Below are 24,250 nucleotides of genomic sequence, written 5' to 3'. Positions count from 1 at the left end.
AAGAAAAAATAAGTAAGAAAAAAAAGTTTAATAACGAATAAAGAGAACTTGCACAACTTACAATTTTTTCGTTTATAATACCCATTTCAACTGCAATCTGCAATACAAAGAATATATTCAGAACAATATTCTTTTAAAATTAAAAAAAATCTTTTCAATAAAATAAAACATCTGGTTTACAGCGAAGCACCTGCTTCATTAACATATGTATATACATACATTGAATCATAAACAAATGTAAACATATGACATATTAATGAACACCTGGAACTCTTACCATTCCCCCTTTTTTAATCGATTATTTCTCGCAGACATTTTGTGGCTATAAAAGCTGCTTGTGACCCTGCAAACATTATCAGTTACTGAAATCAGAATAGCTCAATAACAAGCCACCAATATGAAGTTCCTTGCTTGCTTCTTACTTTTGGCTGTCTTCCTTTTCCTAGGACAAACCCAAGCGCAATGCCCGAATGCGCCACGTAAGTGAAGAAAGAATATAATTGTACGAGTATTGCATCCATATTTTTACTTAAAAAAATATCTGTTTCATTTCTGCAGAATATTACAGCTGCTCGGGTGGCTATCACAGCGGTAGAAGGGGCGGCGGTTGTTACGGTGGCACCAGATGGTATTACAATCCGAACACTAGAAGTTGTGGCAGCTTCTATTATAATGGCTGCGGTGGTAATTCGAACCGTTATTGCTCGTACAGCGCCTGCCAACAGCGGTGTTATTCTCGTGGTTAAGAACTCAGATTAATAAGTTCGATTTCTAATCCTAAAATATATACTTGTATGTATGTATAATCAAATGTGGATAATCATTATAAAATAAATATCTTAACTTTTTTCAACTCTAAAAAATTTGGTTGTTGTTTTTTTAAAGATAAATTTTTACTGGAGTACTTAGACTTCTTTATAGCGTCTGATCAGTACCGATCGATACTCAGGACTACATAGTAGAGTCCGGCCAATTTGTCAGTATCGCTCAATTTAATATCAGTTGGACAAAGTTGTTTCAAAGTATTTCATACCCAATAAAAGATATTTGATACAAATTCTGGAATATTTAATAATACTTATCAAAATGGTGCATTTAGTACTAATTGAGCCCGAAGAGGCTGCGCTCTTACCTTAGTAATACTCACGTCTCGGTTTAAAACAATAACCAATAATATCTCGGGGTCTAAATTCGGGAGCATCCCAAATAAAAATGTTTCTATATAGACTAGAGTTTCTGTACTCTTTAAGCACGATTTTATTAACCAATACTCCATTTTTGTACCAGCTTACTTTGATAAAAGCACAACATATGTATGTATTCAGTTTCAATGTGCTATCTCGTGTACAGTCTGAGATAGCCACTTTATGGTCAGCCAAGGCAATAAAATCTGCAATGGGGTATAGTTATGCTTCCGGGTGAGCAAATACAGTTGAAGGACTATGCCAAATTCCTACTCTTGCGTCGTTGCCGCGCTTCCTAGAAACATGAATAACCGTTGTGTAAGATGCGGTAGCCAAGACAGGAAGCTTCAGCAGAGTCACTCCGACATATTCGGTTTAAAATTGCAGCCTCTGTTCACCAGAGGTGCGGTTGCGAGCAGGCGTCGGTCTTGAAACAAGCGGTTCGCTATATATAAATGTGTATAAAGCTTTATACTATACGTGGTTGTGCGCAAGGTTTGGGACCCGCTACGTAGAAACCTTTCCCAATGAAAAGGAAACCACAGTCTCGTAAGAAAGACCCCACTTTTGAAGACGACCACAGCAAATGTAATATGAACAATGATTTAAGGGCCAGAAATGCGATGCACGGGACAAGGATCGCATTTAATACAGCGCCTACTGGTATATAAAGAAGCGCAAATTGCGTATGGGATTTGTGGTGAGAGAAAGACTCAGTCGTTGAGTTCTGGCATTCACTCCGCTGAATGAGCGTCTAGCCACAATCCGCATCAGAACAAAATTTTTCGGTATATCGCTGATTTCCGCCCATGCCTCGACGGAACAGAAGGATAAAATGACCAAAGATGCCTTTTATGAGAGGCTGGAGCGCGCTTATGACAGCTGCCTCCGACATGATGTACTTGTAATTGTGCTCCCACCTCTGTACAGCAAAGCACGCCCGTCAACAAACACAAGGAAGCTATGACGTCGAGAAGCTGCAATCACAACAAACAGCGAAATGATAACCTAGACGACTTGCACTCTTGCTCTCTGGGAGCACTCATCAGCAATAAAAGAACCGAAACAATTGGTTTTCGGATAATGCAAAAGAATAATAAACAATCGATCACAACACGTGCAGGATGGGATAGATACCGAGAGTTGAAGAGGGAAGCAAAACGCATTTGCAGACAGAAAAAGAAAGGACGGAATACGTGAGTATGAAGAGCTTGACAAGCTGGCCGACAGGGGTAATGCTCGAAAATTCTACGAAAAGATACGGCGACTTACCGAAGGTTTCAAGACCGGAGCATACTCTTGTAGAACCCCCAGAGGTGATCTAGTGACTTGTGCCCAGAGCATACTGACATTATGGTGGAATCACTTCTCCAGCCTGCTGAATGGCAGTGAAAGCATATCACCAGGAGAAGGTTAACCCGATTCCCCAATCGATTACGATGGAATGTTCCATTGTCCGACTATGATGAGGTTCGAATAGCAATTACCCGTCAGAAGAACTTCAAACTGCAGGGACCGATGAATTACCGGCCGAGCTATTCAAATACGGCGGCGAAGCACTGATAAGGAGCATGCATCAGCTTCTTTGGAAGATATGGTCGAATGAAAGCATGCCCGAGGACTGAAACCTAAGTGCGCTCTGCCCAATCCACGAAAAGGGTTACCCTCCAATATGCGCCATTTATTGTGATTATGCGCCATTGTGAATGATTAAAGCCCACCGTCAACAAACTGATTGGACCTGATCAGTGTGGCGATGGACCTAGAAAATCTACAATCCACCAGATTTTCACCATGCCCTCAATTCTGAAAAAGACCCATGAATGGAAGATCGCCACACACAACCTTTTCGTCGATTTTAAAACCGCCTTCGACACGTAAATGAACTGAATTTATGCCGCTATGTCTGAATTTGGTATCCTCGCAAAACTATTACGGCTGTCAAAACTATCCTTGAACAATACCAAAAGCTCCTTTAAGATCGGGAAGGACCTCTACGAGCCGTTCCATACCAAACGAGGTTTCAGACAAGGCGACTCCCTATCATGCGACTTTTTCAATCTGCTGCTGGAAAAAATAATTCGAGAACTAAGTAGAGAACGCCGATGATATTGATTTCATTGGCCTCAACATCCGCGCCGTTATTTCTGCTTCAGAATGGATAAGGAAGTGAAGCAAATGGGTCTCGTGGTGAACGAGGGCAAGATGAAATATCTCCTGTCATCAAACAAACGCACGTCGCTCTTGACAGTCATAACTTCCTCCATCTTGGAACCAACATTAACATTAACAACAACGTCAACCTGAAATCCAACGCAGAATAACTTTGCCAACAAGTGCTACTTCGGACTTTCTTGGACTGAGTAGGCAATTGAGAAGTAAAGTCCTCTCGACGAAAAGAAAACCAATTCTACTTTTATATGAAAGTCACTCATCCTCCCCGTCCTACTATATGGTGCGGAGGCATGGACAATGACAACACCTGATGCGCCATCGTTACAAGTTTTCGAGAGAAAGATTCTCCGGAAGATTTATGTTCTATAGCGCATTGGCAACGACGAATATCACAGTCGATGGAACGATGAGCTGTACGAGATATGCGACTTTGAGTTCAACTAGTTCAGTGAATGTCGTTCGAATGGATGAAAACATTTCAGCTCCCGGGAAAGCAGCGAGAGAGGAAGACCTCCTCTCCATTGTTTCCAATGACCAGGTGGAGAAAAACCTTTTTGATTGATCTATAATAAGCGCAAAAATTAGTTCACATGCTTTCTGAAGCAACACACGTTTTCATGTAATTTAAAAATACATTCTTTTAAAAAACAGATGTTAAGCCATTTACATAAAAACAATAGAAATATTATAATACAAATATGAATTAATTCTAAATGTGAAAACAGTGAAATTTTAAAATATAATTTCCGATATTGTAACTCTCGGTATAAAAGCAACTTCTTGGATTGGAAAAATTATCAGTTTCTGAAACTAACTACTTCAACTCACTTACTAAATTAACATGAAGTTACTCGCTTGCTTTTTAATGCTGTCGATCTTCCTCTTCCTTGGACAAACTCAGGCACAATGTCCGAATGCACCAAGTAAGTAAACAAAAATATATATTTTAGCTACAGAAAATGTATTAATTTGACTACTTTCGTCCACAGGATACTACAGCTGCTCGGGTGGTTATCATAGCGGTCACGGTGGATCAGGTTGCCACGGTGGCACCAGATGGTATTACAATTATGGAGCTGATCGGTGTTACAGTTTCCACTATAACGGCTGTGGCGGTAACTCGAACCGTTATTGTTCGCTAGCAGCCTGTCAAAATTATTGTGAATAATAGTCGAGTGTAATCGAATGCAATGGACCGGTTTTTGAACAATAAAATAATTTCATGGCACATTTAAAATGAGTGTAGTTCATTTTTTAGTTAAAATTTCAAAAAAATATCGAGGATGTTTGGAGTTTAGTTGGGCTTCCTAAATCCGTAGTGTAGGCTAGAACAGTACAAATACTTTAAAGATTGTAAACGGTTAATATTTTGGGTATATTCGTACCAAAAGGTGTGAATCTGTAAGTCGGTCAAAAATCAGGGTGTTGCTCATCGTTTTCTTTGATTAATGCCATTCCATAGGTCTTCGCGGTCAATAAAAAATAACACTTGACCATTTAAAGGCGACTACGAGAAACAATTCGTCGGAAACGACCAATTCGCTCTGTACCTTTTTCTTGTTTCAGAACAGAAAAATCCGCTTCGGCACTGAAGACATCCTAGCCAAGGCTTATAAATACTGTATGGACATTTTAATTATTTAATAATAATCCTTGAGATTTCTAATGCGAGTTCTAGATATGGCCGGACAGAAGCATAGGAAATGTTGCAGCGTTTCTCTCATGCCTACTACCCTGCACTTTTTGCATGTCATCGTTACTAATCTCCATCTGGCTCGGATGTGATGCCAGTAAGTTGTGACCTGTCATAAGACCAAACCCCGTCCTTTAGTCTTTCGGAGACCTTATGAGTAAACTGTTTGTTCATCGGGGCTTTGTTTCCTGCGTTGCAAGCTATCTCAGCCGCTTTTTTGACTGCAAAGACTTCCGTCTGGAGGATACTCCGTCAGCGACCAAAAAATGGAAGTAACTCGCGAAAATTTTCGCGCGATTATTTACAACTTTCGAGGTGGATTAACTTATCAAAAGTGTATAGATGAACTTAATTCAATCCTTGACGATGAAACTTCATCAGGGTTCTATATACATATGTATACTAAGATGTTATAGTGAATTCAATCTAGGTCACTGTAAGGCGAAATTCGTGAAGGTCATCTAAAATCTGTTGTTGTTCCGAAAACTATTGACGATGTGCGCAAACTAATATTGCGGTATTATTGAGTATTATTGGGACTAGCATACATATGGCTCAAGCAGCTCACGATTTCCGGTCTTTGACCAAGTATCCTCTGGGTAGCCTAAGAGCATCCGTTTGAAGGCGAGCTAAAGTGAAAAGGCGAAACATCCCCTACAGAGGGTTGTGCGCAGGGTTTGGGAACCGCCACGTAAAAAAAACACCCAATGAAATCTAACAATCAGCCTCGGATGAGAGACCCCGCTTTTGATGACGACCATGGCAAACGAAATAAGGACTACAAATTGAGACACCTGGAATGTTCGGTCCCTCAATTGGGAAAGTGCCGCTGCACAGCTGGTTGATGTCCTCTTTAGAGTGAAGGCTGACATCACAGCCGTCCAAGAAATGCGGTGGACGGGACAAGGACTGAGACGAGTAGGTCCTTTCGGCATTTACTACAGTGGCCATATAAAGGAGCGCAAATTCGGTGTGGGTTTTGTGGTGCATGAGAGACTCCGTCGCCGAATCCTTGCATTCACCCCGGTGGATGAACGTCCAGCCACAATCCGCATAAAAACGAAGTTCTTTAACAGTTCCCTGATTTGCGCCGACGCCCCGGCGGAAGTGAAGGACAAAGAAAGTATTTGTGGCACAACAGTCGGTAAATTCAGCCTCCATCAAGAAATATTTCCAAATGGGTTGACGCGGATCGACTTCACTGGGGCCCGAAATATGGTTATCTATAGTACTAGATTTCAGCATAGGAAAATTCATCAAGCTACCTGGCCGTCTCCAAATCGAAAAGCCAACTACCAGAGCGATCATCTTGTGATAGAAGGAAGATAGGACTCTAGTATTTTAGGCGTGCGTACGCTCCAAGGTCCTAGAATTTACACGGACCACTATCTTGTTGCAGCCAAGATTCGCACCCGCCACTGTGCAGCAAAAAGCGCACGTCAACAAACACAAGGAAGGTTCGACGTCGAGAAGCTGCAATCACAACAAACAGCCGAACGATTTGCCACTCGGCTTGCACTCCTGCTCTCTGAGAGCACTCTTCAACAGCTCGGTATAAGGCAAGTGTGGGACGGCATTTCAAACTCCTTACGTACAGCTGCAACCGAAACGATTGGTTTTCGGAAAATGCAAAATAACAGCTCGTACGACGAGGAGTGTCGTGTCGCAGCAGAGAGAAAACAGACTGCCTACCTCGCAACGTTACGATCGACCATAACACATGCGGGATAGGATAGATACCGAGAGTTGAAGAGGAAAGCGAGACGCATTTGCAGACTGAAAAAGAAATGCATGAGTATGAAGAGCTTGCTACGAAAAGATGCGGCGGCTAACTGAAGGTTTCAAGACCGGAGCATACTCTTGTAGAACCGCCAAAGGGGAACTAGTCACCTATGCTCAGATCATACATAAATTATGGAGGGAACCGGCCGAGCTATTCAAACACGGCGGCGAACTGATAAGGAGCATGCCTCAGGTCTTTTGTAAAGTATGGTTGGACGAAAGCATGCCCAACGATTGGAATTTAAGTGTGCTCTGCCCAATCCACAAAAAGGGAGACCCCACAATATGCGCCAACTACCGTGGGGTAAGCCTCCTTAACATCGCGTATAAGGTTCTATCGAGCGTATTGTGTGAAAGATTAAAGCTCACCGTCAACAAACTGATTGGACCGTATCAGTGTGGCTTTAGACCTGGAAAATCAACAACCGACCAGATATTCACCATGCGCCAAATTTTGGAAAAAACCCGTGAAAGGAGGATCGACACACACCACCTCTTCATCGATGCCTCTATGCCACCGATGTCTGAATTTGGTATCTCCGCAAAACTAATACGGCTATGTAAGCTGACGTTGAGCAACACCAAAAGCTCCGTCAGGATCGGGAAGAACCTCTCAACCGTTCGATACCAAACGAGGTTTCAGACAGGGCGACTCCCTATCGTGCGACTTCTTTAACCTGCTGCTGGAGAAAATAATTCGAGCTGCAGAACTAAGTAGAGAAGGTAGAAACTTCTATACGTATGCCAATGATATTGATATCATCTGCCTTAACACCCGCGCCGTTTGTTCTGCTTTCTCCAGACCGGACAAGAAAGCAAAGCAAATGGGTCTGGCGGTGAACGAGGGCAAGACGAAATATCTCCTGTTATCAAACGAACAGTCGTCGCACTCGTCACTGTTGACAGTTATAACTTTGAAGTTGTAGATAGTTTCGTATATTTGGGAACTAGCATAAACACCACCAACAATGTCAGCCAGGAAATCCAATGCAGAATAACTCTTGCAACAGGTGCTACTCGGACTAAGTAGGCAATTGAAAAGTAAAGTCGTCTCTCGACGAGCAAAAGACAAACTCTATAAGTCGCTCATTATTCCCGTCCTGCTATATGGTGCAGAGTCTTGGACGATGTCAACAACGGATGAGTCGACGTTGCGAGTTTTCGAGAGAAAAGTTATGCGAAAGATTTATGGTCCTCTGCGCATTGGCCACGGCGAAAATCGCATTCGATGGAACGATGAGCTGTACTAGATATACGACGACATTGACATAGTTCAGGGAATTAAAAGACAGCGGCTACGCTGGTTAAGTCATGTTGTCCGAATGGACGAAAACACTCCAGCTCTGAAAGTATTCGACGCTGTACCCGCCGGAGGAAGCAGAGGAAGAGGAAGACCTCCACTCCATTGGAAGGACCAAGTGGAGAAGGACCTGGCTTTGCTTGGAATATCCAATTGGCGCCACGTAGCGAAAATAAAAAAAACGACTGGCGCGCCGTTGTTAACTCGGCTATAATCGCGTAAGCGGTGTCTACGCCAATTAAGAAGAAGATACATTCAAGGGCGACTATAACCGCTTAAATGGTGTCTACTACAATGCAGAAGAAGCATACATTCAATATTGCATGAACATTTGATTGTAAAAAAACTTTTGTTCACGATTTGTTGAAGGCTCGTGTCGATTTGCCGAGAGAAATATTAAAAGAAAGCGTTAGCGGTTCAGTTGTCTCTCAAGAAATCAGGAAAACCAACCGCCTAAGTATATCTTCTCACGCTTCTCTTCAATAAGTCTCTGTCTTGACAATCATTGTCCCTGTCCTTAAAGGTGCTAGAAAGGATGTAGTCATATCTGCCTTCTCCGCTGGATTTCAAGTCGATTTACACAGATTTCTCTAAAGCCTTTGATAAAGTTTCACACAATATTCTAATTAAAAATAAATTCTCTTTAGGTTTTCACTCTGTCTTCTTGCAGTGGATCAAGTCAAATTTGCACAATAGACTTTGTGTTATTGTCGATAGGGTGTCATCCGATTCTTTCATTGCGACATCGGGAGTACCACAAGAAAGCGTTTTAGTCCTCTTCTCTTTTTACTGTTTATGAATGGCATTTCCTGTTGTTTCACTTTTACAAAATCTTTGCTATATGCAGTTCACTTAATAAATTTCACAATAATCAAAAACTTCGAAGATGTAATTTAACTTCAATGTGATATTGATAGTTTTAATGATTGGTGCCTGAAATCGCAGATTTTTCTGAACATTCTCAAATCTTGTATGTGAGGGGACGTGGCTCCTACCTTCTAGTTACAAAATTTCCAATTGTGACCTAAATGTTTCAATAATCACATCAATTAAGGTCTGTCGCAAAAGAAACAGAACTTTTGAAATATAACTGTTTCTGGTGGCGCCATCTATTGGTGGGTATATGAAATAAAAAGTTTGATCTTAATATTAAATTTTGTTTAAAATTTCGGTAAACGTTTACTGAAACATTTCGAATGATGAAAAAAGTTTATGATGATCAGTGCCTATCCCGTAGTAATGTGCATGAGTGGTCTAAGCGATTCCAAGAAGGTCGTTCACGATCAGAAGTCGGTCGTCTTCAGAAGTCAAAAATAAAGACAATGCTGATTTGTTTTTACGATTCCGAGGGTATTGTACACCGAGAGTTCGTCCCACCTGGCCAAACGATTAATGCTGTGTTTTTCCTTGGTGTTATGAAGCGTCTTTTGTCACGCATTCGTCGTGCTCGACCACAATACCGTGAGGCAGGGTCCTGGCGCCTGTTGCACGATAATGCGCCGTGTCATCGGTCGACGCTTGTCACTGATTTTTTGACAAAAAACTCCATATTAACCATTAATCACTCACCCTACTCACCTGATTTGGCACCCTGTGATTTTTACCTATTTGGAAAACTTCATTTGCCCATGAAAGGACACTGGTTTCAGGACATTTCAGCTATCCAAAAGGCGAGGACCGATATTCTCAAGAGCATTCCGAAAAATGACCTTAAACACTCATTTGAAATGCTAATTGACCGGGCTAAACGCTGTATCGAAGCACAAGGAAACTACTTTGAATAAAAAATATAACTTTTGAAAAATATTAATTATACCCTGAACAGGGTATATTACGTTTGTCACGAAGTTTGTAACACCCAGAAGGAAGCGTCGGAGACCCTATAAAGTATATAAATAAATGATCAGTATGTTGAGCTGAGTCGATTTAGCCATGTCCGTCTGTCTGTCTGTCCGTCTGTCTGTATATATACGAACTAGTCCCTCAGTTTTTAAGATATCCTTTTGAAATTTTGCAAACGTCATTTTCTCTTCAAGAACCTGCTCATTTGTCGGAACGGCCGATATCAGACCACTATAACATATAGCTGCCATATAAACTGAACGATCGGAATCAAGTTCTTGTATGGAAAACTTTCACATTTGATAATGTATCTTCACCAAATTTGGTACAGATTATTTTCTAAGGCAACAATGTAATCTACGAAGAAATTGGTCAGATCGGTTAACTATAGCATATAGCTGCCATATAAACTGAGCGATCGGAATCAAGTTCTTGTATGGAAAACTTTTGCATTTGATAATGTATCTTCACCAAATTTGGTATAGATTATTTTCTAAGGCAACAATGTAATCTACGAAGAAATTGGTCAGATCGGTTAACTATAGCATATAGCTACCATATAAACTGAGCGATCGGAATCAAGTTCTTGTATGGAAAACTTTTGCATTTGACAAGATATATTTACGAAATTTGGTATAAATTATTTTCTAAGGCACCAATGTAATCTGTGAAGGGTATATTAGCTTCGGTGCAGCCGAAGTTAACGTTTTTTCTTGTTTTTTTTAACAGTCCTGTTTCTTTTGAGACAGACTTGTATATCACTTTTAAATAATTTTCTGTGCTTGGCTTGGTCCGTAGAAATGCTTCCAAATTTTCCGTCCCCTATTCGTTAAAATTATTGTTGACATCTTTTGTTCGTTTTATCTTGGAGTATGCTGGATTCCATATTACCATTTCATAGACCTAAGTAACTAAATAAATAATCCCGAAATACAGATGGCAACCCACGTATAATGTGGTTAAAAAATAATACACTTTCAACAAACTTTAAACAAAAAGTTGAAGCTCCACTAAAGTTTGAATAATTGCAACTGACATGGATTTTCGAAAACAGTACACACGTGTTGCTTAAAAGTTATTCAAATATTCACATACGCTTACAATTACTCCTTTCAATACCTTCATTACTATTATATATTATTATTAATATTTTTATGTAATATATGTAAGTAAATTAAAAACAAATCAACCTCAATTCTATAAAAGCCTTCTGCTGTCTTTTGTCAGAAGACAGTTATTTATATCTCTTCAAAAGTGCCGCTATGTTCGCCGTAAATAAGTTTTTAATATTTTTCTGCTGCTTCTTCTGCTTAATTCTAAATAACTTTAACGCGCATGCTCAGCAATGTGCACCGCTTAGTAAGTATTATATATATATTACTTGTATATAAAGTAAAAAATGTCAAATTTGAAAATCTAAATTCCTTTATTATACATATACTAGATTTCCCGACATGCAGTGAGTCAGTTAATCCGGGCTGGAATGGCGGTGGCTGCAATGGTGGCGTCCGGTGGTATTACAATGCAGGAGAACGCCGCTGTATATCTTTCTTTTATTGGGGCTGTGGCGGTAATTCGAATCGTTATTGTACAGAATTTGCATGTATGCAGCGCTGTCGGCCATTCGGTACATAAAATGTGTCATTCCATGCGACAAAATTAATATAAAAAAAATTGTTACTTCATTGATGATACGTAATAAATGCCCAGACCACTAGTAGACATTTTCTTTGATCTCTAATGGAGCAGAGAAGCACTTATAACTATTATAGGAATACCTAAGAACCACTTCTTATAGATTTCCCTCTTATGTAGAAGAACATTTTATTTGTCTTCTTCTTTACTGGCGTAGAAACCGCTTATGCGGTTATAGCCGAGTTAACAACAGCGCGCCAGTCGTTTCTTCTTTTCGCAAGGTGGCGCCAATTGAAGAATCCAACCGAAGCCAAGTCCTTCTCCACCTGGTCCTTCCAACGGAGTGGAGATCTTGCTCTTTCTCTGCTTCCCCCGGCGAGTTCTGCGTCGAATACTTGCAGAGCTGGAGTGTTTTCGTCCATTCGAACAACATGACCTAGCCAGCGTAGCCGCTGTCTTTTAATTCGCTGAACTATGTCCATGTCGTCGTATATCTCGTACAGCTCATCGTTCCATCGAATGCGATATTCGCTGTGGCCAACGCGCAAAGGACCATACATCTTTCTCTCGAAAACTCGCAACGTTGACTCAAAATAAAGAAGAACACTTTCACCACCATAACTACGAGTTGTTTCGGAATTAGGTAAGGTTAGGTGTTTGTGTCTAATACGAAACCGAGAAGTACGAATCATAAGAGACGGAAATGAGAAAAAAATGGTAGTAATTATGATAAAGAGTTTAATACAGGATTCTAGCCCAGTTAAGCTCGGGATATCGATGTATGTAGGTTAAGTCTACCGATACTTAAAAACCACAGCCGTGGGTAAGTCATCTGTCCCAGTTTTACACAAGCAAGCAAACTTTTTCTTCCTTTCGTCGAATACTTTCAGAGCTGGAGTGTTTTCAGCGTAGCCGCTGTGTCTATATTTGCTGAACTATGTATGTCAATATCGTCGTATATCTCGTACAGCTCATCGTTCCATCGACTGCGGTATTCGCCGTTGTCAATGTGCAAAGGACGATAAATCTTCCGCAGAACCTTTTTCCTCGAAAACTCGTAACGTCGACTCATCAGATGTTGTCATCGTCCATGCCTCTCCACCATATATGTAGCAAGACGTGAATAATGAGTAACTTATAGAGTTTGGTCTTTGCTCGTTAAGAGACCATTTTACTTCTCAGTCCGAAGTAATACCTGCTGGCAAGAGTTAATCTGCGTTGGATTTACATATATATTTTTTAGGGCACGGGCGTTTCCTTGATCGTGTTACAAACTTCCTAGCAATTTTAATATATCCTAGGATAGTCATAATCATTTTATGACTGAGGTAAAAAGATAATTTCGTAGAATTAGTAATGAGAGGAATTTCTTGTACTCGGGTTTCACAAGACATACTCAGCACTGTGACCGCAAGGATCCAACGAGTCTAAATTATTGAAATTTAAAAGCGCTACGTCCAATATATGGTCGTCATAATCGTCCTGTAAGATCAACAAATCAGCGTCTAGTGGCAAAATTTGAATCCGCAGGCACAGTACCAAATGCTCTCGTGAGACAAAGAAGTGCCCGTAGTGATGAGAATATTGCTGCCGCTAGCGCACCAATTGAGGAAGACCCAAATCAGTCTCTCACGCGTCGTTCTCATACGTTGAGCACCTCTGTGACGTCGTTGTGGCGACATCCTTACAAGATCAAATTGACGCAAGAACTAAATCCGCTTAACCACCAGAATCGTCATATGTTCGTGAATTGGGCTAAGCAACAACTTGAAAATAATCCGGATTTTTAACGAAAATTCATTTTCAGCAATGAAGCTCATTTTTCGCTGAATGGCTTCGTCAATAAGAAAAATACGCTTTATTGATCAGGCAGGAATTCACACGTACTTCACGAGTCCCCATTGTATCCCGGAAAAATTACGGTTTGTTGCGGTTTATAAGCCGCGTCATTGGGCCGTACTGTGAATGGGAATCGCTATCACTCAATGATAACCGAATATTTTTGGGCCGAATTGGATAATATGTGGTTCCAACAGGTCGGCGCCACGCGATTTGACGCTGTTAGACTATTTTCTCTGGGGCTATATTAAGTCTATGGCTTACGTCAACAAGCCAGCGACGGTTGATGAACTTCGTACGAAAAACGAACATGAAGTTGCAGCAGTATCGGCCGATTTATGCTTAAAAACCGTCGAAAATTGGTTCAGTTATCTAACCCTATAGGAATGCAGGATCATCCGCATACCTAAAATTCAAATTATCCAAACTATATATGTATAATTGAAATTATAAGTTCTGTTCCAGATTGCAACAGTAAAAACTTAACTTTGCTATAGAGTCTTTATAGGAGCTGCCGAGTTCCTTAGCCGTCCAATTACTTTTATAAGCAAACGTTACGCACCACAGTAACATTATTATTTTCTGCAGTTATAGCAACAACAGGCAACTATTGCTAACACCATACAATATTTAACCCTCTTTTTACTTTCTTATCCTTGAGTCACATCTAAAAAATAGCATTTATAACTAGAATAGTAATATTATAAATTTTTTATTTATTTATTCAACCAACAACAACCCTCGGACTAGCAGTACGACGACATCTGCTTTCACACACCACACGCGAACAATAACGATTCCTATTTCCACCACAGCCTTGATAAGTAAAGGCAGTGCATACCCTGTTGGTTGGATCGTACGCCCATCTAGTGCCGGCTAAACAACCGGGTCCAGTTGTGCCTGAGTTAGCTGCTCCGGTGCAAGTGGAACTGGCTACAAGAAATGTGTTGAAAATTCAGAAATGTTTGCAAAAAGTTAAATATAAGATTAAAAAGATTTAAAAATAGTAACAAAAATTAATTAATTAAATGTTAAAAAATTTATAAATTTTATTAAAAAAACTAAAAAAAAATTATAATTATAATTATTAAAAATATTATAAATATATTATAAATTCAAGAATATTTTAAAGCAATATTTGTTTAATGTTAAGCAAAAAATTTATATCTAATTTATTTTCTAGAATTTAGAAGGTTAAAAAATTTAGAAATATTGAAAAAATATATTTAAAAATATCAAAAAAAAAATTATTATGATTTCAAAAACATTTTAACGCTCTATTTTCTTTCAATATCAAGCAAAAAAATTATATAAATTTATTTCTTCTACAATTTCACACTTACCTAGCGGTACACAACGCTGTGCGGCAGCATTGTAGCTGTATACAATTAAAAATATTGTAAATATTAAGAAATTCATTTTTAGTGCGCTGATACTGTGGGCTCACTTTTTACCCGGCGACTGTTAACGCAATAAAGTAAACGTGTGATTTTATGCCGAACAATTGAAATATTTATAAATTTTGTATGAGTTGCTTTTGCATTTTGTTTAAATGGTATTATTTACTTGTGCTTTTGTTTAATCGAAAACGAAAATATTGAATGGAAATTGCATAAAAAGTTTTCGAGCAACTGTTTCATATATTTTTATATTCGAGTTGCGTTTAAGCGGATTTTTTTTGTAATTACATTAAGCACTTTTTAACCTTTTTGTTTTATGTAAAATGACAAAAGAAATATTTAATCTAAATGTTGCACTCAGAGCTTTCGCTTGTACATACATACATAATTGTTTTAAAATATATCTGAATTAAAGCACATTTTTCACTGATTTATACCAAGCTGTCCCCATTACTATAAGTAAGTGTTTTCTTGTATTTTCAACAAAAACGTTTATCGTGAGTCTGCTGTTCGAACAGCTGTATAAATACCAGTATTGAAATAAAAAACGCTGGAGCCAGCAGTTTAAATAATCAAGAAAAACTACTAACAAAATTTTGGTGGTATCAATCAGCTAGATAATTGCTTTATAACTTTTCATGTTACCATCAAACATTTTCCGAAAGTCTATGATAGAAATGTTCTTCTTGCAATCAAGAAAATATAAAAAGAAACGGTTAAAAAGCTTAAAAGAGGGTTAAAAATTATTTATAATAACAATACATTGAAATAAAAAGCCTCACCTGCAGAAAGTTCTTGATTTTTTAGCAGCTTCATGATAATGCCATTAAATATTAGCAACAACCAGACACACTCTGAAAGGACTCTGTTGGATTTCTGTCAAATAACTTTCTATTTACTCTGTTGGATTTCTGTCAAATAACCTTTTATTTATTAATATATAGATTTGCTATAAGACTTCTTGCATATTTTAGATTTTAGAAGCTACTAGATTGCATTGCCACTAAACTTAGAATAGCACATGTGAGACATTTCGCAACTTATTTTGCAACTTCTCTTTTCACCACTAAAGCTGGCACTTGAAACAATTATGCTGTCACATACATATAGTATATCGGATAAACCAACTTATAATTATACCACTATTCACCACTTACAACCATATTTAAATTTTAAAACATTTTAAATACGACACGGATGTGACTTTAGAATTAATTTTGCGTTTTCCTTCCAGGAACAGCTGACATGGAATGACTTAAAAGTTTGAGAGGTGCCGTACTATTAGTGTTTATCCTTTAGTAGCTTTTACATAACAACTACAAAAGTAATTTTCATTTCTAAACAATTTGCAAAATATTGTATGCGAGTCCTATAAAGCACGGAAAGCTAGGTGCAGTTTATACTACAATTACAATGCACCATATTAAATATTTACTTAGCAATACAGCAATCACCTAGCAGTGTTTACAACCAGTAGAGGGTTTGAAAGCCAATGTGGCAATGGCTGCTAAACTTGTAAAATAGCAGGCAATAGTTCGTTTACGAATTTAATATGGGATAAATGAAAGTTATGTAATATTGAGGCAAAATATGCAGACTATTTAACTGTAGCAACATATAAGTACATATATATGTATATAGTAATAATTAAACGTATCTAAACAAATGTGTTTAGTTAAATTCAATACAAAATTTTTTTTGGCTTTTTATCAACAAAAAAGTACGTCTCCACTAAACAATTATAGTATCCATGTTATTATTACCTCACTTTTAATTAACACAAGAATTTATTCAAATATGTTTTTTTTTAATCCCCAATTTTTCATGTTTTATTCCTTCATCTAAAATGTAAATTATAAGTTTTAATTAATTCAATTTAAAAAAATAAAATAGGAACCAAAATATGCGTTCCGGTTCCTGTGAAGTATAAATTATGCAATTTCATAAAGATTTATTGGCAACTCTAAGATGTGATCGGTTGCATCTTCCGTTACAAGAGAAACAGTTACCCGCTATTTTTTCTGAATAGTGAGTGAAAATTTTCTATGATAGTCAAAAAAATTGCATTATAGTGTTTTATTCGCAAAATGGTCTAAAAAAGATTGTGTCATAGTGTTTCTTCGCAAAATGTGCTATTCTAATGGTAAAAATGTAATAAAAGTGTCGAAGTGATTGTGCGTGTTATGTGCAAATGCAAAATGCAGTGAAGGTCTTCCAAAAGTCGTGAAGAAATACTAAATTCCGGCTAATAAAGCTTATAAGTGAAATTAAATTTAGTTTTTAGTGATTTAGGATATTTCGATTTTCTTATAGTGTTTTTTCACAAAATGTGCAATTCTAGTGGTGAAAATGTAATAAAAGTGTCGAAGTGATTGTGCGTGTTATGTGCAAAGGCAAAATGCAGTGAAAAGTCTTCCAAAAGTAGTTGTTCAGAAATATATTTTAGCTAATAAAGCTTTTAAGTGAAATTTAATTGTGTTTTTAGTGATTTTTTGAATAGCAAAACAAAAGGATCGTTTTTGAAACATACAATTGCATAATTTAAGTAAGTATTATTGCCCTTTGTACCTACTTTTGTAATGTTGCTGCAAGCTTAACGTTTAGTATTTAGTATACTCTTGATTATATACATAAATATAGATGTAACTATCTTATGTTCCTATAACATGAGAATAATAGCCAGTCAATTAAGTGAAAATATGATTCCTCTGAATAAGTATTTTTTGAGCGGCACCGATAAGTTTCTAAGCAGTTTTGAATTTTCCAATTGAGTAAGAGCGAGTATACTTACCTACATATATCGAAGTCCAAACACTGTTCCAACGAATGTGTCAACCAATTTATAAACAAGTATTTATCAAATCCTTAATACGAAAGAACCATTCAAATTAGTGAAGATAATCATATTCCTTTTAGGGTAACGTATCGTTAAATTTATATATATTATTCTAAAGCGTAACAAAGACTCGAAAAATATTTTTCAGTTACAAATATATTCTAATGAAAAACCGTCTATCCTAGAAATTTCGTTCGAACACGATAAGATACCGAATATTAATGTTAAGTGCACTTTTATGGCTATGGTACTTAGAAGGATTAGGAGTTGGTGTTCACTGTTGACTATAATTGGACCTATGTACATATGTAAATGTATGTATATTATATTACCTGTGGACGGTTGTATTACCGAAAGTTGCAGGTGGTTTAGTACGGTTAGTTAACCTTAGAACAGAATATTATTTAAACTTGAATAATTTTCGTTGATAGCAAACTAAAAAACGTTACGTTACGTTGGCGTTGATATTCATCGCTACTGTTAGTAACTGATTTTTATATTACTCATACCTCAACAAATTTGAATCTCTAACTATACTCAATCACCCTTATATTGGAACCATAACCCACTGAACTTTACAAAATTGAAATGTGTAGTAAACCTAAATTAGTTTTATCATCGTTAATATTCACTGTTTGTGCTCAAAATACAAATACAGGACACCACACCGCATGAGCACAGGCAATTGAGTGCTCTATATACTATATACATACATATGTATATTTGCAACAGTATGTTTATTACCCAATTCACCCTCCAATACTCCAGTGTACAATTTCTCTTCCACTTCAATGCATCTTACAAATATATTTACATACGAAAGTAGTCAGACTACGATTGCTGCTAAAATTTTTCTACTGCATAATTTAAAAATCTCTACGATGTCTACGCTTGTTCTAAAAATAGCTACATAAACAAGTTAGTTAGAAAGGGGTATACGCGCATACATACATACATATTTATGATGTGTAAAGTATACTACGGTTCTACGACCTAATTTAATAAACACCACTAAATATAAATATAAACGTATTTTTATAGCTATTCAATTAGAAAGAAAATACATGCATATGCTTATAGCTAGACTGTTTCGCTGTAGTTTATGCTGTATACCATTGTTTTCATAGTTGTACTCGTAAATTTTCCATACCTAAAAATTTAAATTTTTGTTGAGATACTCAACTATTTGTGGGTTCGTATTTTGTGTATTTTCTTATTATACCCTGAAAAGGTTAACAGCCTGCTTCAAGGTTTGTAACATCCAGCAGAAAACGTTTGCGACCCTAGAAGTAATATATAAAAATAATCAGCGTTACGAGCTGAGTCAATTTAGTCATGCTCGTTTGTCTGTCTGTCCGTCTATATTTCACTTCCTATGCCATGTGCCAAATAAATAGCTTATGCTGCGCTTGTAAGTTTAAATTATCGGGGATATTTATTTATTCTTCAATAAAGTATTACACTTACTACGTTCTTTTTTGTTTTTGTGGTTCTCGTAATTATATTTTTTTATGTAGCAAACACTTGTTAGAAATATGTATTTATGTATGTATTGTACTCTTTTCTTTACATTCGCCATTTCAAATTTAATATCATATCTTTACTAGAAAAAAATCACTTTCCGCTTTTGTTATGCACTTTTGCAAATAAGAACATATTTTTGAACCCTTTTGTTTTTGAGAGGCGAAACAAGCTGATCTCTAATATTTTATGTTTATTTACTTTATTTTTATATTTTTTTGTTTTACTTTATTATTTTGAAAGTATTAATGCTTTTATTGTTCTTATATTTTATATACATTAAGAGTTGCTCAGAAGCATTAGTATGCCATGCCTAAATTAATTCAGGGTCTACCGTGTAGTATTTACGGGCGCATTAGTATTGTGCGCCTCATAATCCATAACTTCTTCATAGATGAGTCGCTTCCATTGTTCGACGGTATGTTCCCGTTCATCAACGCTATGATCATATGGTTCGGGTGCTGGTGCATTAACCTCTTCAGCATCATACCAAACATTTATATAACTATGTAATAGTGCTTGCTCAACCGAAATACGTTGTTCGGGATCAATCACTAGCATACGACTAAGTAAATCACGTGCTTCCGATGCCTTTCGTCGACTTTGTTCATTATTATCATTTGGAAAGAGTACATCGGGGAATAGACGATCGAATGAATAACCCGAATAACGTGGTCGATTTTCAACATAATTACGGACAGTTGGCTGCAAACGCTGCATAAATGATGTAGACGGAGTACCCAATTGTTCAATAATTTTATTCCATTGATCAATATGATCAGTGCCGGGGAATAGAACACCACCCCTTATCATTTCACCCATAATACAGCCCACAGACCAAATATCCACATTTTCGGTATAGCCCATACCCAAAATAACTTCGGGTGCACGATAATAACGTGTAACAACATATGGTGTCATCATGAATGTCGTACCGGCTGTACGTGCCAAACCGAAATCTAAAATTTTTAATGTGCAATCGGCTTTAACTACAATATTTGATGGCTTCAAGTCTCTATGTATTATGCCGGCTAGGTGTAAATGCTTTATACCGCATAACATTTGATATAATAAATACGACATACGATCATGATCCAAATCCATTTGTATGACTTGACATAGATTTGCATCCATGAGCTCCATCACAAGATAAACATCTTGAAATTCTTCCAAGCTACGTTGTGGTGTAAATGCATTAAGTAAACCAATAATATTCTTATGGTTTACCAGCTTCATTAACTTAAACTCTCTATAAGCCCGCTTGGCATGTGTTACATTTTGGAATGGTCGTGATAATTTTTTAATGGCAACATTTTGCTCGGTCACCGTATCGTAGGCGGCACATACAATGCCTTGAGCGCCGGAACCGATCGGTTTCAAATTTGTGTACCGATTAAGAATTGTGAAATTCGTGTCCCCCACTTCGATAGTGTAATGTCGGGAACTCATTGCTTTTGGTTTATGTTTTTTTTTTTTGTATTTTTATTCTTCGGTTATAAAGTTTTTGGTGTTTTAAAGTTGTTGTTCTCAATTCACACGTTCATTTTTCGTTGCAAATAAATATGGGTTGACGACGACTTGACTTACGATGATGATGTGTCTCAATTTGATTGGGATATGATGCTGTTGATGATAAAGTAAAAAATTAGTAAATTTTAAAACAGAAAATTTTGATTAAATTATATTTTAAAATTAATGTCGTATAATTTATGCACTAAATTTTGGAAAACTCAATTTGACTGTTGGCAGAGCTAATCTAATTGATATTGTTTCACTATAGAAAAAATAAAACTATAAAAAATATTAAATAAACAAATAAAATGAATATTAAATAAAATTTAAAAAAAAAAAATTAATAAAAAAAAAAATAAATAAATAAAAAATAATAAATAAAAATAAAAAAAAAAAAAAAATAAAAATAAATAAATAAAAAAAAATAAATAAATAAAAAATAATAAGTAAATAAAAAATTAAATAAAAAAAATTAAATTAAAATTAAAGAGAAAAAGAAGATATTCATATACAATAGTTTAACTTTTAGCGGTAAAAACAAATTTTTTAACTAGTTTAGTTATAGCATCACAGATAACAGACTTTAGCCACGTTCCCACGAGGTTCGGGTCTACGCAACCGGAATGGACCCGGATTTTTATCCGGCCAAGGATTTTCAACTCGAAAAAATTCTGCCGTTACGACGAGAACAACAGACTTTAACTCTTTGTTGTTGAGTTAATATATTAAAGAATATATATATTTAAAAAGAAGTTCATAAAAATTCGTTTAATTTTTTCATTTTTGCTAGCACTAATTTCTATTTGAAAACCAGTATTTTTCAATCAAGAAAAAAACAAGAAACGGCCCTATAAAATATTGGTATAAATAATCAGTATAAGTTGAGTCAATTTAATTATGTCCGTTTGTCGGGTCGTCTGGACTAGTCTCTCTGTTTTTGAGACATACATCAACATTTTACACACGTCTTTCTCGCTTTACGAAGCTAGTCATTTATCAGAATTGCCAATATCGGACCACTTTATCATATATGTAGTTACCATACAATCTAAAATATCAAAGTCAAGTTGTGTAGGAAACTTTTTCATTTTGCAAGACATTTTCACCAAATTGGCGTGGATTATTGCGCAGACACCGGTACAACTTCCCTAGAAAATCTTCAGATCGGTCATCTTGTTTGGAAACTTGTTTATTTAACTCCATTGAACGTTTTTTTTTAATCATATGTTAAAGTTTTTAAAAATTTTTGTTCAGGAACCAGTTCACACTGTTGTTATATATATATAGTATTTTCAATTTAAATAGCGTGATATTTGCTTCACTTGAAAGCCAGTCCTATTTCGTTCTTTCGAATTTAATAAAATTTTGTATTTAAAATATTATATTATATTTATCATTTTAAATATAACGAACAGTAAATAACGTTATAAAACACCAATAAAACACTCTTGTGCACTGTGCACTATATCGATGCGCATATGAAATCAATATTACACTTTATCAAAAATCTTATCTGCTTATCAAACAATTAAGCATATATTAGCGCTGTCAAGTATTCGATCGAAGTTTGGCTCTTCGCCGTCTACCAAAACAGCTTCATACCATTATTACTTTACTTTAAATTCGCAGAAATTTAAGATTAGCCAGTATCCATAACATTCTGGGGTCGGCGCCGTTTCTTCGTGCGACTGCACGACTATTTTACTGTCGTGCCGGTCGCCCTATGTACATACAATACTTTCTATATGTATATCATGCGCACAAACTGACAAATTAATTGTATACAGTTTTTGTTCTTTTGAGGGCAATGCGGCATATCCTTTTACTGCATAGTCCTTATTTGACCTTATTATTAATTTTGTTTTTTTTTTTTGTAACATTTCTTACCTTTGTTATACGAATTTGTTGTAACGCCGAAAAAATTGCAAATGCAACGACTGTCTGTTTCGATTTTGTTGTTATGCGTGGCTCGGGTGTTGAAATGATGGATTATTGATTTAGCCGCAAATGCTGCAAACGCCAGTAATTGTATGTGCTATTGTGATTTTAGCCAAAATTTTGATGCTCTTCGAGTTGTTGGTGCTACTTCACTAAACTTATCTTATTTGGTTGCAGTTTTTTTGTGAACTTTTTAACTTAATGCTACTTTTCCATTATAAGCCGGGTGCCGAGAAGTGTTTTTATTTTTGCTGGGCGCTGCAAAGGTAAGGGCGTTAACGACAAATATATGTAAACTATCGAATTTTATATGCAATTGAAAATGTAGTGTGTTAATATTTCATTTAATTGCATATAAAAATCTACATCAATTTGCTACCAACCACTTTTAGCGACGTCGTACAGATGAGCAGCGAAAATTTCTTATGAATCTGGCACGAAAAAATCGATTTTCGACCTGTCACCAAAGACGGTTGGTTGATTGCCTGTCTACCGCTTGCTGCAGTAACTTTTTTCGCCCGTTTATATTAGCCAAATATTTAGTAGTACATTTTAAAGTTTCCTTACATTTTTACACGTAAGTCATGGCAATATTTGTAAATGTACAATTTTATCGCGATTTCGTTTAAGAAAATTTTATAGAAAAACACAATTTTATAACAGAGAGAGAATACACAAAAACTTGGACAGAAATTGGCACCGCGCTTGTCAATTGGAAAATCTGACAGCGGCACCAAATTCTTTGACTGCAGCTCCATATGTCAAAGTATATACTCATATGGTGAACGGGTGCACATTGCTGAATATGGTTGTGAGAAAGAGAAGGCTAGTGATTATGCGCAGTTAGTATGAAGTATACACTGGCTCTTAAATTTTTGTGATTTTACACTGGTTTTGCAAATGATATCCAGTTGGTGAATTATCTGATTGGATTTGTAACATACATAAATATTTAATTTATTTGAATATTTAATGTTCATAATATTTTGTGGTGTAATTTTTAAATTTTTTCACATACATATGTTTATATGTACATGTACATATTTTCGTTTAGATGTTTGAACGAAAGATATTTCTTGATAGTTTCAATGTTATTTGTCTTTATTTTTAGATTTTTTTATATTTGGAACTTTTTTTTCTAATATAAAACATGCAGTTACATATATGTATATTTTATTAGAAGTTAATTAAATTTCGTTACATAACAGCCCGCCAGTCGTTTCTTCTTTTGGCCAGGTCCTTCTCCACCTGATCTTCCTCTTCCTCTGCCCCCTCGGCTACCATGACCTAGCTGGTGTGTTCTCTTCCATACGGTCGACATGACCTAGCCAGCAGAGAGTTCGGGTCTTTGTTCGCCGTGGGAGGACCACATAAAGGCAGCTCCTTTCGTGCTGTAAAAAGCAGCTTTGAAATCGACGAACAGGTGGTGGGTGTCGATCCTCTTTTCACGGGTCTTTTCCAAGATTTGACGCTTGCTGAATATCTGGTCAGTTGCTGATTTTCCAAGCCTAAAGCCACACTGATAACGTCCAATTAGTTTGTTGACGGTAGGCTTTAATCTTTCACACAATACGCTCGATCGAACCTTATATG

General features: G+C 36.7%; 3 protein-coding genes across 3 annotated transcripts; 1 reads left to right on the top strand and 2 right to left on the bottom strand.

The window, feature by feature from the left end:
• Positions 1 to 333: 333 nt before the first annotated feature.
• On the top strand, positions 334 to 746 carry LOC126752864 (PI-actitoxin-Axm2b). The gene is made up of 2 exons (XM_050463869.1): positions 334 to 479; positions 559 to 746. Exons 1-2 carry the CDS (start codon positions 398 to 400, stop codon positions 744 to 746), a joined length of 270 nt encoding a protein of 89 aa, XP_050319826.1. The 5' UTR covers positions 334 to 397.
• A 13,380-nt stretch (positions 747 to 14,126) lies between these two features.
• On the bottom strand, positions 14,127 to 16,452 carry LOC126752865 (kunitz-type serine protease inhibitor bitisilin-2-like). The gene is made up of 2 exons (XM_050463870.1): positions 14,794 to 16,452; positions 14,127 to 14,383 (listed from the first exon to the last, which is right to left on the bottom strand). Exons 1-2 carry the CDS (start codon positions 14,867 to 14,869, stop codon positions 14,175 to 14,177), a joined length of 285 nt encoding a protein of 94 aa, XP_050319827.1. The 5' UTR covers positions 14,870 to 16,452; the 3' UTR covers positions 14,127 to 14,174.
• A 2,643-nt stretch (positions 16,453 to 19,095) lies between these two features.
• LOC126752860 (stress-activated protein kinase JNK) lies at positions 19,096 to 23,387 on the bottom strand. Its single transcript, XM_050463864.1, has 3 exons — positions 23,041 to 23,387; positions 22,607 to 22,915; positions 19,096 to 20,830 (listed from the first exon to the last, which is right to left on the bottom strand). Exon 3 carries the CDS (start codon positions 20,654 to 20,656, stop codon positions 19,538 to 19,540), a length of 1,119 nt encoding a protein of 372 aa, XP_050319821.1. The 5' UTR covers positions 20,657 to 20,830; positions 22,607 to 22,915; positions 23,041 to 23,387; the 3' UTR covers positions 19,096 to 19,537.
• Between the last annotated feature and the right edge of the window lie 863 nt (positions 23,388 to 24,250).

This window comes from Bactrocera neohumeralis, chromosome 3, assembly GCF_024586455.1.
Source record: "Bactrocera neohumeralis isolate Rockhampton chromosome 3, APGP_CSIRO_Bneo_wtdbg2-racon-allhic-juicebox.fasta_v2, whole genome shotgun sequence".
Classification (NCBI taxonomy): Eukaryota; Metazoa; Arthropoda; class Insecta; order Diptera; family Tephritidae; genus Bactrocera; species Bactrocera neohumeralis.
The sequence above is the reverse complement of the archived record's forward strand: the minus strand, read 5'-3'. Positions and strand labels throughout refer to the sequence as shown.